Below are 15,488 nucleotides of genomic sequence, written 5' to 3' on the forward strand. Positions count from 1 at the left end.
AAATGACAAAAATGACAAAAATGACAAAAATGACAAAAATGACAAAAATGACAAAAATGACAAAAATGACAAAAATGACAAAAATGACAAAAATGACAAAAATGACAAAAATGACAAAAATGACAAAAATGACAAAAATGACAAAATGACAAAAATGACAAAAATGACAAAAATGACAAAAATGACAAAAATGACAAAAATGACAAAAATGACAAAATGACAAAAATGACAAAAATGACAAAAATGACAAAAATGACAAAAAATGACAAAAATGACAAAAATGACAAAAATGACAAAAATGACAAAATGACAAAAATGACAAAAATGACAAAAATGACAAAAATGACAAAAATGACAAAAATGACAAAAATGACAAAAATGACAAAAATGACAAAAATGACAAAAATGACAAAAATGACAAAAAATGACAAAAAGACAAAAATGACAAAAATGACAAAAATGACAAAAATGACAAAAATGACAAAAATGACAAAAATGACAAAAATGACAAAAATGACAAAAATGACAAAAATGACAAAAATGACAAAAATGACAAAAATGACAAAAATGACAAAAAATGACAAAAATGACAAAAATGACAAAAATGACAAAAATGACAAAAATGACAAAAATGACAAAAATGTCAAAAATGTCAAAAATGTCAAAAATGACAAAAATTTCAAAAATGTCCAAATGTCTAAATGTTAAAAATGTCAAAAATGTCAAAATAGTCTAAAATGTCAAAAATGTCAAAAATGTCAAAAATGTCAATAATTTTAAAAATGTCAAAAATGGCTAAAATGTGAGGTCAACTTTAATCTGCCAATCTGCTGGAATATAAAATTTTTTATTGCAAAACTGTACATTTTTCTCAAATTAAATACGCTTTTAACCCTGAGGTTAGAGGGTGCTAATTTGCATCGATCCGCTAAAAACATTAGCCAAAAACAAATCCGACAGAATTTTGTTGTACTGCGAGACTAATGCCCACTCGAGATAAACTCCCACACACGCAGATAGTTCATTACACCCAATTGGAATGTTGGGATTTGCAATCGCATTAATTTAATTCTTCAGACTCGAGCCGACCGAAAAATTTCCTACTACCAGCCTCTACTCTCAAGTGGATTATTAATGCAAACTGGATCAAATTACCAGAGATTTCATGCTCTCTTTCGTTTATCTCCCCTCTTCGTTTTTCCGAAACGTTTCCAATATCCATAGATAGGTACCTTGAACCTTACCCTTCCTGAAATTGGATTCATCTCGCGCGAAACAAATCTGGCGCCGATGCCAAAATACGGAGTGAGAGGTTCCGAAAACAGTAAAAACAGCAGCAGCAGAAAGATCAAAATAGAGACGGCCCGAAAAAACTGAAACGTAACTCAACACTTCCACACCGTAGCGTGGATGTTCGAGAGTTTCCGCTAAATTGAACCTTTTAAATATTTTACAGAAATCAATTTCAATTATGGCACCCCTCCGTCATTCAGCAACTCATCAGAAGCCGGTAGAGCCGCAGCATCCAATAGGACAGACGGTTTTTAAGAGGCGCTTTCTGCTCTCCTCTTCTGGTGTTTTAGGCGTTGATCTACGAGGTCGAATGAGTTGTTTGACCGAAAGGTGTTGGAGCAGCAAGTTGTGAGTCTCATATGCTGGAAGCTACCAGTTTGGTGATTCATAATGCATTTTTCGTTATTTTTTGTATTTTGACACGAGTCAGACTCGTGTAAATTTGGCTTGTGTTGTTTTTGTCAACACGAGCCACACTGTTGGGAACTCTTGGATTAAAATCAGTTTTGTGTTTTAAGAAAACCATTCTTTACCACGAGTCAGAATCGTGAGAGTTTGGGGTGAACTACAAATTTAAAACCACGAGTCAACCTTGTAAATTTGTTTTTTCTTATATCACAAATTAAGCCTAGCAAGATTTTCTATATTTTCATTTGAAAACAATTCGTTACCACGAGTCAGACTCGTTGTTCTTTTTACTGCAAGTTTTGAACCACGAGTCAGGCTCGTACTTAGATTTTAAATCATAAAGCGAATTCTTTGTCGAGAGTCAGTTTCGTAGATTTCCAGTGATGATAGAATTTCTATAGCACGAGTCAGACTCGTGGTAATTTCGTTTAAACAACAAACACGAGCCAACCTTGTAAATTTGTTTTTTTTTTTCTGATATCAGAAATTCAGTCTAGTAAGATTTTAGAAATTTTTGTTTAAGAACAATTCGTTACCACGAGTCAGATTCGTTGTTTTTTGTACAGCATGATTTGAACCAAGAGCCAGACTCGTACTTAGGTTTTGAATCATATAACAAATTCCTTGCCTTGAGTCAGTTTCGTAGATTTTCATTACTGATACAATTTCTATACAACGAGTCAGACTCGTGGTTTAAGTTTGAAGAGATAATTGTTTTCCATACCCAGGATGGTCTCATTTGAGTGATTGAGGTTCTGAGTTCTCAAACGAAAATAAAATTCGACCAATCTGTTTTCGTGCCTATTATCTACCCCTTTTCGATGTTGATCAGCTAATTTCATATTTTGACGCTGTTGGAGCCTGTTTTTCCACCAATTTTCTGCCAAATGAGAAAAAAAACAACTAAACTGAAACTTCCGCTCTCCACACATGATGGTTATTAATAATTTTTTTCGGCACTGACCAAATCTGTGCAATTATAAATTCGTTTCAATTAAACCTTCATAAAATTTATGAAAACATACTTTCATCGATTTCTTATTCATTAAGAATGGTGCTATTGACCTGCGAGATGCTTTCAATTATTTTTCCCCGCCAAACTTTCGTTGATGCACCACTAGCTAGAGCCACTTGCTCTGAGGGTGTTCGCTAAAGTGGTTTTGTGTTGGCATATATGAAAGTCAACACCTCAACGCGAACATGATGTTATCTCGTTTGATCCGAACGGGTGTTGTTGTTGAATGGATTCGGTGGAAGTGATGGATAGATGAATGGAACGGTATGGAATTGAGTTTTGTTTTCCAGCATCCGATGTTGTTCGCATAACATCGAGGAAAGCCCTCTAGAGAATCCACTCACTCGGTGAAGGTTGGTGGTGAGAGTTTTCCCCCTTTTTCTGGTTCCGGATCTGCCTCCGGTTGGAAGCATTCGGTTGTTGGCAGAGAGGGGAATCAAAAGTTTGGTGACGATGGCACGCATTCATCATCACTTCATCAACTTTTCGACGAGCTATCCAAACATATAAATAGGGCGACTCAGCACGGACGATTTTAGCACATTTTTCGCAGTCAATCGACGGGTGAGCTGGAATTGAATTTATGTTTGGTTTTTCCCATTTCGCAAAGAGGGGTTTTGACCTGATTTTGGAATGACGTTTTTTTTTCCTGGACTGAGGGAAATGGCACACATGTTTTCCGGTTGTAAGTACGTGTATGTTTACTCTAATCTGGGGTAAAAGACAACAATGGAATGGGAAAAAAAATTAAGGACAAGTGTAAAATATTAAGAAAAATTTTAAGCCAGCGAACAGCATGATTCTGCAAGGATTTGTTTGTAACTAGTGATTTGGAGGAATCGACGCAAATTAGTGCCCACTAAGTAAGGGTCGATAAAAACGCAACTCGGATCTGAACTTTGATAATCGGATTGGCCAAGCTAACAATTTTTGCGAGCCAATCAAAGGTGGTTATGATTGAATTGGCCGAACCGACGACCTCACGAGAGCATGTTAAAATTGAGCTGCAATCGGCACACCAGTGTTAATTTTCCAAATGCCAAATTAATTTCCCAGCAAATCATTAGTTTCAAATTGATGGTTTAGTTGGATGTGTAATCTGGCTTTATGATTGATCAGCATTGTTGTGAGAACGATTAGACTGAACGCAAATCAAGCTTCAATTTTGTAAATGTTAGGCTTCCATTCTTAAAATTTAAATCTATTTACATATTTTGACATTATGTATGCAACAAAAGAGAATGTTGATTTAACCCTCATTCGTCCCTGGAAATTTTACCCTTTACTGTCTATGTTGTCCCATGAGTGTAATTTTTACACTCCTGACTACAACCAATATATCTCTCTTGTTTCCCAACCAATTTTTTAAAAATTCATAGTATTCGGAAACCTTAATACAACTCAAATATGTTTTTTAGACATTATTCACCCACAACACTTCAGTTTCCCGCTATTCAAAGTGCAAGAAAAAAAATCCGAAAAATTTGCTTTTTTTTTAAACATTTTTATTAAAACTAAGGAAGTACCAGTTCACACTGCAAATACGTTTAAAAGATTAAAAATAACCAATTTCCTAATTCTTTTAAAACTTGCTCCTTATTCTTCCATCTCCATTCTATAATCTCTTTCCTCAACTCAAACATGCTACTGTTAGGGTATCTTCTGATTATAAAACTAATTGTACGAATAACCAACCATACGCCTGTTTTCAAGGATTTATCGTTACTATTTAACCTCACACTTAACAAATCTTCAGGTTTATCAATGGTCAACTTTAAATTTGTTCTTAGAACATTTTCTAGCCAATTCCATAATTCTTTCGAAGTGGTGCATTTTTTTATTCTGTGTTCGTTGCTGTCTTCCTGTGAGCATTCTGAGCAATTGCTATCTTGTAGGTTCCCGATGTTGTAAGCTCTTAATTTTCCTTTATTTGGAATAAGATCGTTGAAGAGCATAAACATACTCGATCGATCGGTGCTGGATATCAATTTGGAGTTGGAATTTATCCATATTTCTTTCCATTTCATATCCGGGAAACGATCCATGGGCGAAGGTTTTATCGATTTTCCATTGATGAAGTTCCAGTAAATTTTGTTCGATGTATCAAGCTGAGAAATTTCCTTGATTCCCCTTGCCTCCACAATCCATTCCCTAGTATTTCGACAAAATCTATTAATTTGTGGGTGTTCAAGTAAATAAGCTTCATCATCATTTCTAATCAGATTATTGATAAACAGTGCTTTCGATTTGGCTTCTGGATCAATTAAACTCAAACCACCTTCCTCGCACGGTAAGTAAAGCTGATCACGGTTTGTTTTGAACATCATTCCACGCCAAAGGTATTTTCCTATCATTGTCTTCATTTCCGCTAGATGTCGATTACTAGGGGGAATAATTTGCGCTAAATACCAAACTTTGGAAAGAACAAAAGAATTTAAGAACCATACACATTCTAAAAGATTCATTCTTCTACTTCCATGTAGATACAGGCGATGCACACAGGAGTATTTTAACCCAAATCCTGGCCAAAACCTCGAAATTAAAATTTAAAAAAATATATATTTTTTTAGGTTTTTTGGTTTTTAGATAGTTGTTGCATATTAGTATTGTCGATTTTAAACCATCAGTATAGTGAGTTCGTAATGGCATAACTCGTAATATTGATGTACCAAAATTATAAATTTTGTTTTCCAAAATTTGGCATAATCACGTACAATCACAGGCTGCGTAACACGCACAATAATGAGACTATGAACAAAATTTCTTCTACAAATCTTTAGTTTTAACATAACCAATGAATTGTGGCTGAAATTGCGATTATTTCTTGATAAACACCTGTAGTAGAGAAGCTAAACAAAGTAGTGCAATATTTTTGAAAAAACTTGTATTAGTATTTCACAAATTAGTGTTTTAGTATATCTTCCGGGCTCCGCCGGGAAAAATTTCACGTATCACACGAATGCTTCTAACTTCCTTAGACATGTCCAAAAGAAAAATCGTGCGCATACTTGCGAACTCGATCTATTTTCAATTTTGAAATTTAAAAATTTAAGCGTATTTTGTCTCTAATTTTGTTTTAGATAGCGAGCATGTCGTGCATTTACTTTGTGTTATACAAACGTTTTTTATTGGATTTGATTTGTTTGTTTCAAATATTATATTTTTCATCGTTTCTGATAGTTGATCGGCTGGTTTGCTTCGAATTTGCTTAAAAACAAACTTTTTTTAAGGGTGCAGCGAATGACCCGAAAAGACCAAAATTATTAAATTTGAAATTTTGGTTAAAAATGAGTTGTGTATACTTGAAAACAACGAAAAAAAGATGTTTAATCATTTTAAAGAGAAAAACGGGTTTTGGCCAACTTTTTCCATGGAGTACTCCTATGTGCGATGTGACATATTCCTTATCAAGCGATTTATGGGTGATTCGCATTCCAAGGATAGTTATCTGATTTGACTCCTGAATCTGATGTGGACCTCCAACACAATGATTAAATCTCATGAAACTAGACTTAAGAGTATTGATTTCAATGTTTGCATACGCGGTGAAAGAGTTAATGATTTGAAATATCAAATCAAATTCTTCGGTGCTTCTTACAAAAACGTTGAGATCATCAGCGTAAGCGATTATTTTCAAGTTACGACCGTAAGTCGTAATCCCTTGAATGCTGTCGTAGATTTTACGAATCAATGGCTCAATGTAAATTGCGAACAGCAACATGCTCAAAGGGCATCCCTGTCTCACTGACGACTTGATTTGAATTTCTTCCGTAAGATGACCGTTGAATATAATCCTAGATGTTGCTTTGTTGTACAATTTTTCCAAACATTTTATTAATTGTCCGGGAAAGCGTATTTTTTAAGAACTGCCCATAAGTAGCTGTGGTTAACGTTGTCAAAGGCTTTTTTATAATCAAGGCTCATCAAAAAACCCTTGAAACGCCTCGAATCATTAGCGCTGACAAGCAATTTTCTCACCTCCTTTAGATTACCAATACACGACCGGTCTGGCATGCAGGCTGCTTGTCCTGGACCAATAATATCAGGCAAAACCAGGTTCATTCTGTTATACAATATTTTAGTAAATATTTTATAGTCTGTATTTAGTTGACTAATAGGTCTATAATTATCTAAACTTTCAGGATCTCCTGTTTTTGGAATCAATGAAACAATCCCCGCGGTGAATTCCTTAGGAGGAATTATTGTTCCTTGCAGATATCCGTTGAAAATAGTGCACATTTCAAGTTTAATAGAATCAAAGTTTTTCAAGTAAAATTCATAGCTCAGCCCATCCGGACCGGGTGATTTTTTCTTTGAAGCATTTTTTAGCACAGCCAACATTTCGTCCTCAGATATTGGTATCAATAGGTTAACCTGTTGCTCCTGAGACACCCTGTTTGACAAACTATTTAACATACTTCCAGGTTCATCAAATCCTTGAGGTGGAACACTTCTTGAATCGAAAGTTCGAGAAAAATATTGATGAATGACACGTTTTAATGAAGAAACATTGGAAATCACCTCGCCATCAACTCGCAAAGAAAATTTAAAATTTTTTTGATATTTATTAATGAGGGCAGATACCTGAAAAATATTTGCTCTTTCATCAGCTTGCAGTGAATTGTTCAAGTAGTTTCTTCCGAGATAGTTCAACCTGTTTTGTTCGATCTCTAAAAGCTTTGATTTAACAATATTAACTTCAGCTGATACATCGCGCCCAAGAAAAAAAACCTGTATATCAGCTACAGAATGCTACAAAAAAAATCACTTTATGTCCAAGAAAGCTGGAGTTAAAAACTATACGTTGTCCATAAGGATAATTTTTTTTTGATTTTTTTTAAAGATTATGATCACAAAAAAATGTAAAAAATGGTGTCAAAATCGTACTTTTCAATCAATGAATCGTCAAAATTGTTTAAGTTACTCCAGATAAATTTTGAAAAGAGGATTGACAAGTTGACGTAAAATTGGCACATTTTTGCGTTTTTAGGTTTGCAGAATACGAAACACAGAATTTTTGAGGAATTTTCAAAGGTAGTTGCTTTTCAAACCTTTTGTCAATTTGCAATTTTTCAGATTTTCCAAGACTTAAATTCAACTTTGCACTGGATTTTGAGTATAGGTACTAACGGGTGGCGACTAAAATTTTGGAATTTTTCTTTCAAGTTGAGAAAAAAAAAGTCAAGTGTACTTGAAGAAGGTTTGATTTATTGGAATTAACCCTTTAATGCATGACTTTATTTAAATGAAAATAGCAGTTATTGATTCAGAGAAACAATAATATTTTAACTCGAAGAACACAACTGGTTTAAGGTCGTTATTGAAAAATAAATTTTGAAATTCTTAGTTAATTTCAATACGATTTAGCAAATTTCTTGCAAACCTTGTTAATTTGATACAGGAAGGTGTTTGTAATTGATTGAGTTTAAAAAAATTGTTGGAGTTTGCAAATCTATAGAAATAATAGCGATATTTCAAAAACAACTTTTCAACAAAAATAAAATAATTGATTTTTGCAATTTTCCAGTAAGCTTTGTTCGATATCTCGCACATACATTAAAATATCGTAATAAAAATACCATGGACTAATTTCACTTAATCTCTAAAAGATTTTTGACAATACATCACTTAAAAATATCCAAAGAATATTTGGATTTTGATAAGTGTTGTTTATAATTTTTGACTCATCGGACAGTTGAATGTTTAATCACTTTAAACTTGCGGCTTTTTACCATCAATATAAACTATTGCGAATATTTTTGAGAATTTGAAAAGTTTTTGAGCAGCTCTTTAAATTACTTCGCATTGCCTTCGATCGTTTACTTCCATACATAAGTTACATACATTTAGTGTAATATTCTACATCAAATAAACGTAACCCGGTTTAACAACAAAATATTGTAATATTAAATAGCATTTGCTATTCAAGTTATGTGCACGTTTTTGGTGAAATATTGCAACACTTTTTTTTGGAAGAAGCATTAAATACCTGCACATAACTTGAGTCGCAATTTTTACTTAATATTACATTGTCTTGATGCATCTGACTGTTCGAGATATTTTTTTGCACACAGAGATAAATGCTCCTAAAAAGCAATCAAAATTATTTGCGGACAAACGGTAAACGGTAGCAAACATTTTCATATTTTTTGATGATCTATCAAATTCTTGAGAGAAAAAAGTGATTTTTCCACCTGGAAGGGAAATAAAAAAATATTTCCAAAAATGATTAGTTTAGAGACTACATGTCTTCACAAAAGTTGAAGATCTTATTATTATAAGAAACTTTGTTGAAGACAGTATCTAGATCGCATGAAAATCATAAAAGTTACGAGTATTTTAAAAATTACACAAGTAATTTTGAGTTTTTATTCAATATCTTTTTTAGTCTACGATTAACAAACTTGATATATTTGAGAAAGTTGTTCAAATTGTTGAGACACACAATTTTGTGGAACATGTTAAATACATATTTTAACTAAGAAAGGAGATATACAACAAAATATCCAAAATAATGCCTTATTAAGTAAGTTATAACTTTAAGAGTTCGGCCGAGCAATCAATATAATGAGCTTTTTCTTCTAAAAACAGCAAAAACAGAGGGTTTTTTTTCGAATTTAGCTCATTATTGATTGCTAGTTAACATTAAATCTGTCAAAAACAGATGTTAACTTTATATATCAATGGAAAGGTTCTTGCATGGACTGTTCTTGGTGGATTTGGATTTTTTTTTTTGGCATTCAGTCAAATTATCTAAGAAAAACAGCGTTTGCTTATTTTATTCAACGTTTCGGCGTAATATATTTCGCCTTCTCCAGGGTATAACTTTGATTTGTGAGAGTAACTAAAAGGTATAAGGTGATGTGTAATGCGATTTTTTTGACTCATAAGGGTGCTTTAATTTGTCAAAAAATATTGTGACTCAAATATTGTGGTTTTCTTGTTAACAAACGCACTGATTTAGCAAATTCAAACTCATCTTACACGGGAGTATTAGATTCCATACATAGACACACACATTTCTGTGTGTGTCTATGCCATAAGAAACAAGATAACAAGGAAACCAACAATTATACTTCCCGTATTCAAAGCACAGTTGACAGTGACACAGTGTAACTATCCAAAGCAGTGAAAAACAATTTTAAATTTTCGCTGATGTAGGCAATAAAGAAAAGAGGACGGTCAGAAGTTGATATTTTTTGACAAGAAATAGCACCCTAGTAAGTTAAACAAAAACCACATTACACGACACCTTTAGTTGTTTCACTCACAAATTACAGTAAAACCCTGAAGAAGGCGAAATGCATTACGCCGAAACGTCGGATGAAATAGGAAAACGCTGTTTTTTTTTTTTAAATTGACCGAATATATAAATTATCTAAGCCAAGAACCCTGCTATTGGAATTCTCATTTACAATTATAATTTTTTTATTTTGGCAGCACAAACATTAGTGGGGAAGAAAATTACGAGGTTTATCAAATATTCAAAATCTTGATAAAGCATCTTGTATATTAATTACACGCTAGCATTTTTTTTTTTAGAATTTCTTTGATTTAACTCCGATGATGGGTATTTCATTTTGAATTCTGATTTTAAATTAAGTTTCTAATATTTGTACAGCCATTATTATTTCCATTTCGAATTTTCAATATTTTTATTTGTGTGGTTTTCTCTTGAATTTTGGATTCTGAAAGCAAACTGTTCCATGTATTTCAGGTTGTGTTTCAAAACATGACTATTTCACATTTGACTGAATTAAGATAATGAGAAATTGATGCATGAAGCATAGAAGCTTAGCTTATGCCGATAACCAAATGTAAATTAAAAAATGGTTTGATTTATTTTCATCACATCAAATAAAGTTCAAAAGCATCTTGACAGACCATATACAAATCTACTGAACGACAATTATATAACTTCTAAAAAATCGAAGCATCAGTATTAAATTTTGAGGAAATACTTTTACATCTCCAGCGATTATCGTCGAGAGAAGTTAAATCAGTTTCATTGGAGGTTTTAGCTCGATTTTCATCTCAATACAGGGTGTTAAATGTAGATCTTGAGTTGCTCATGTCGTTTATGCAGTCTGTAAATTAGTTAAGACCGCAAGCAAAATAATTTAGAAATTATTTCTACTGGATTTTTTCCGTTAATCTAGATTTTATTGCATCATACCAATTTAACGTGATTCTTGTAGTAATCACAGTGTTTCAAGGACACCCTGGTAGTAACTACTTTACTTTCACATAACTGACTCATGAATTTCACGTAAAGTCTAAGTGGGTGACTTGCAGTACTTTTTCCTCAAGCGTGTGTTATTAAATTCATATAAGAATAGTATCTGCCATTCAGTCAGCAGTTTTAATTCACTACTGTATGAAAAATCATGTTCAACATTTTGTGTTCAAAAATGCGTTTGCATTTTGGTGAGATCGATTCATATCTTTTAAAATCTGATTCAGTATCTAGTATCTCGATATTATGAAAGTAAGTCAGCCGTGATCTAAACTGGAAACAAACCAAAAAGAAAACAGAAGGCCAGTTTTGTGTACTCCATCCAGAAATTTCATGATAGTTGTAGTGATAGTGGTTGTTTCTTGTATTTGACACAAGTATGTCAAAATAAATTTAATTCAATTTAGTTTCATTGTTATTTATTTAAAAAAAAAATGCAACAAGCAAATCGACCCAAATTTAATTTCAAAGCCAAAATTATTTCATGACATATTTATCACTACACTGCGTCGAACATACGTAAATTGCAGCTGAAATTCATAGCGTGCGAATTCTTATCGAGGTGCGTTCACATGGTTTACTCGTGAGATCTACGTGAAAATCAATTGGATAAAAATTATGTAGTTTTTCACGTAGCCACGACGTGAGGATAATTTTGTGTGCGTGTATTTCTTTTAACAAAATATTAGGGGAGTTTCCAGCATTCTTTTAATATTGGCTGAGACCATGGCCGTAGGAACGGGGGGGGGGGGGGGGGGGAGTAGGGTGTTATTTGGGGGTTAAATCCCCTCCCTCATGAAGGTCCAAAAAAGCAAGCGAGGTATTCTATTCTATACTAAAAATTTGAAATTTTTAATCAAATTTTGATCATTGAGTAAGGTTATTCAAGAGTAACAATCTTGACACATTGATAATGCCAAAAACTCATCTCAGGCTCAAAATCCTGTTTCAGTTTTTCGAAATTTTCTTCCTTGTTGATAGAAACTCGTTTCTGAACGTTTTGAACAGATTCAATAAAATGAGTTTTACAATCAAGATGACTATTTTGTTGGGAAACTCTTAGTGCAGGATATCACATTATCATGGTTTTGGGTTGTTAGTTGCATTTCAAAATTTTAAATTTTTCTCCAATTTATTTTGAATACATGACTCTCCAGAAAATTTCAAATTTAAAATAAGATTTGAGTTTATTTTGCAATTATTAAATGTAAAAAACACTTTCTACAGGGTAATTTCAACTTCGAATAACCCTGCCAATTTCAGTTGATTTAAAAAACAAACAAGTTTCTTTTAGAAAATTTTATGTCATTTATTCCAAACCAGATTTAGAATGCGAAATCGATAAAATGTTCATCTCCATTTGATACACAAAAGCAGCTCTTTTGCAGGCATTCTGCTTAATATTGACCAGCATTTCGGGCTTTTTGCCTTGAGTTCATCAGTTTGCTGCTACTGCTTTCAGTTTGCTGGCGTAAACTTTACTTTTCAAATCTATCACCACAGACGCTGACGAATAGAAACCTGGCGATTTGCTACAGACCCGTACTCAAAGAAATTCGTCACCAAACTACGGATCGTCTTGTTTGTGGGCGCTTAGTTCCTGCCTTATTTTCTACGAAAGCATGCATAGTTTTCATAATTGAACAATTTTAGCGTGTTCTTTAGGTGTGTATCGACTAAACGCGTATTTTGAAAATCTAAAGATGCCAAAAAGTGACAAATTACGTCAACTTTCCAATCTACTTTTTAAAATTTTTCTACTGCAACAGGAACAGCTTTGGCGGTAGATTGATTGAAAAGTACGGGTTTTACACAATTTTTTTACATTTTTTGTGGCCATGATCTTTAAAAAAAAACTGATAAAAATATTCCATATGTGCAACATACAGCATCTAACTCCAGCTTCCTCAGGCACTAAGCGAAATTTTGTTCGAGCACTTAATAACTGATTTACAGCCTTTTTCCTTAAGCATGTTTTTTCACATAATTTTTTTTTGAACTTCAAATAACTTTGAAATAATTGATTGTAGCTGAAAATTGTCTGAGAAACATATTAGAGTTACAGATAAAAATAAATAACAACATAAGCTTCAATGCAGGTATAAATATGGTTTTCTGATCCTGATCAGTAAAATGTTAGAGGCATAAGGTAATGTTTGAATACACATAGCTGATTTAGCGTTGCATAGTCCTCCAATTCAATGTTATCTTCAGGTTGATTAAACTTTACTCAGAGCGTATGGTTGATAGGGTTGATTCCAGAGAGAGAATGTCCGTCAATAGTTGAGAAAAATCTACATGGTTGCTGGAATGTCTTAAATATTGAAACAGATTCAAAAAAATTAAAATCTTACGCGTTGTATGCTGAAGTTGTTCCTAGCCCTTGCACAAACTCTTTTGCTAAATATAGGCTATATCGGCCCTCAGAGACATATTGTTGTGAAACCAGGTTTTCACCAATAACGTTGGTTCCTATCGGCCGATTGAATAATATTTTTTTAAGCATAAATTATTAAAAAATATTTCATCTGCTGAAGACCACACATCTTTTAAGTTAAAATTTAAAAAATAACACTCACCTGATTCTTGATCGGCACCGAATTCGGCTGCAGATGCTCCACACAGGAAAACACATACACCGTTTTCCCGTCCAGAGCCTGCTCCAAGCAGTACTCATTGGAGGCGAACACCTTTCCGGAATCGATCGTCACCGAGCCGGTATTTTCCTGCAGGTTGTCCGGCTTAAAAATCCCGGCGATCGCATGGTCCTTACAGTCCGGAAACCGGAAGCTTAGATCAACGTGCGCCGATTGCACAATTTTCGAATTGTAGTTGCTGTGCGTTTGATCTAGCTTTACGCATGTGGCGTTATCTTTGTCGTAGGCGAAATTCGGTCCACAACATCGCCAAACTGTGCTCGTTTTCTCCGGAGCTTGAAGGGAGTCCATGCCGTTATCTCGGGCACAAACTAGGGCTACTTTTTCGTCTACACAGTATTCTGGAGACGAAACAAGCGTATGTTTCTGGCTCAAGAAAAGGGATCCATTTCCCATTAATAGGATTTGGTCGGAATTGTAGGCAGTAATTTTACATCCTTCCGGTCGTTTACTTTCGAGGAAAATCATGTGTCCTGGAGCCTTGCCAATATCGGCATAGATTTGACCCTTGGCCGGTAGGAACACTTTCGGGACCCACTTCTCGATTCCTCCGACTACGCAAAGGGATTTCGTTTCATCGTAGAATTCGCCCTTTCTACAGCACTTGTTGATATAGACCGGCTGCCTTTGGGCGGCAATTCCGACCGTTGCCTCCAGCAGCAGTCCTAGGGCCAGCATCGAGATCACCGAACCGCATCGAAACGACATTATTTTTGGCGACGACGACGACGCTTTCAATCGTTTCTCTTTCATTATGCAAACTTTATTAAAGCCACCCAGAAAAAAAAACCAAAAACTTTCGCGAACTTGACCAAAAACCAAATCCGTCCTCTGCTCACTTTTGCTTCATCAATTCACTTTCAACACGTATTCCCCTTTTTTTCTTACTTCTCAGATCTAAACCTTAAGCCATAATTCACTTGCCCCAGCTCAGTGGCTCATTTATTTTTCACCGACTTTCTTCGTGTTTTCAACACTTTTTGCTTTTCTTTTCCGTTTTGCTTTTTTTCTGCTTAAATCTTCCCTTGAGCCTACCTTCAGCAGACCTTCATTACGCAGCCAAGCTTCCGAAAACGGAAACTTCCGGACGGCGCAGCGGCGGCAGTTGACCGAATTACTTGCTGCAGTTATTTTTTGCTCTCCCTTGTAGTTCGTCTTCGAATTTCGCGTTTTTTTTACGTAAGTCACACCTGTTTCACGCGTTCGCGCGGATAATTCAAATCAATATAAATCAGACTTTTGTCTCGACACTTTTTTCTTCGTCAAGTGAGGTGGGGGTTTCCGTTTTGTTTCTTTTATTTTATCGTTGGTTCCGGTTTAGCCAATTGACGTGTCCGCTCTTTCCGTTGTCCAATCGGTGCGGTTGATGTTGACGTTCAAACCACGGTGCGAATCTGTACGGAAGACGGGAACAAGAGAGAAAAGAAATACTAAACATTAATTATCCGCTAGTTACTGAGGGAAGTTTGTCTTGGAAGCAGAGGTAGAAAAGGGCATGGGAAATGTTTCACAACTCATTAAAAAATTCTTAGCGATTTGCTGAACCGGTGTGGAAAGTTGTGAGACCGATTCTTGTTGATTCTTCTTTCTCAGACGATGGAATCACTTAACAGAAACAAAGAGTAAATAGTTTACTATATTATAATTTTAACATCTTTAGCCGAATTCATTTTCTCTGTGTCATTTTGATGGATTAAAAGAGGAAGTTTCCAGATTAATTTTTCGGTCAAATTAGAAAATCCCATGAGGGTCCAGAAAAGCAAGCAAGGTCTCTTCACTTAAAATTTTAAATTCTTAATCCAATTTCAATCATTGCGTAAGGTTAGTGATGAGTAGAAATCTTAACTCAGAGGTCATGCCAAAACCTCGAAAACTAATC

General features: G+C 34.4%; 1 protein-coding gene across 1 annotated transcript in view; it reads right to left on the reverse strand.

The window, feature by feature from the left end:
* Positions 1 to 14,999, reverse strand: part of LOC129741313 (probable G-protein coupled receptor Mth-like 1) — a 47,538-nt gene extending 32,539 nt beyond the window's left edge. Inside the window, exon 1 of the mRNA XM_055733033.1 lies at positions 13,532 to 14,999. Coding sequence (XP_055589008.1) covers positions 13,532 to 14,362 — 831 coding nt within the window. The 5' untranslated portion in view covers positions 14,363 to 14,999. The remainder of the gene's footprint in view (positions 1 to 13,531) is intronic.
* Between the last annotated feature and the right edge of the window lie 489 nt (positions 15,000 to 15,488).

The sequence above is a fragment of the Uranotaenia lowii genome, chromosome 2 (assembly GCF_029784155.1).
Source record: "Uranotaenia lowii strain MFRU-FL chromosome 2, ASM2978415v1, whole genome shotgun sequence".
Lineage (NCBI taxonomy): Eukaryota > Metazoa > Arthropoda > Insecta > Diptera > Culicidae > Uranotaenia > Uranotaenia lowii.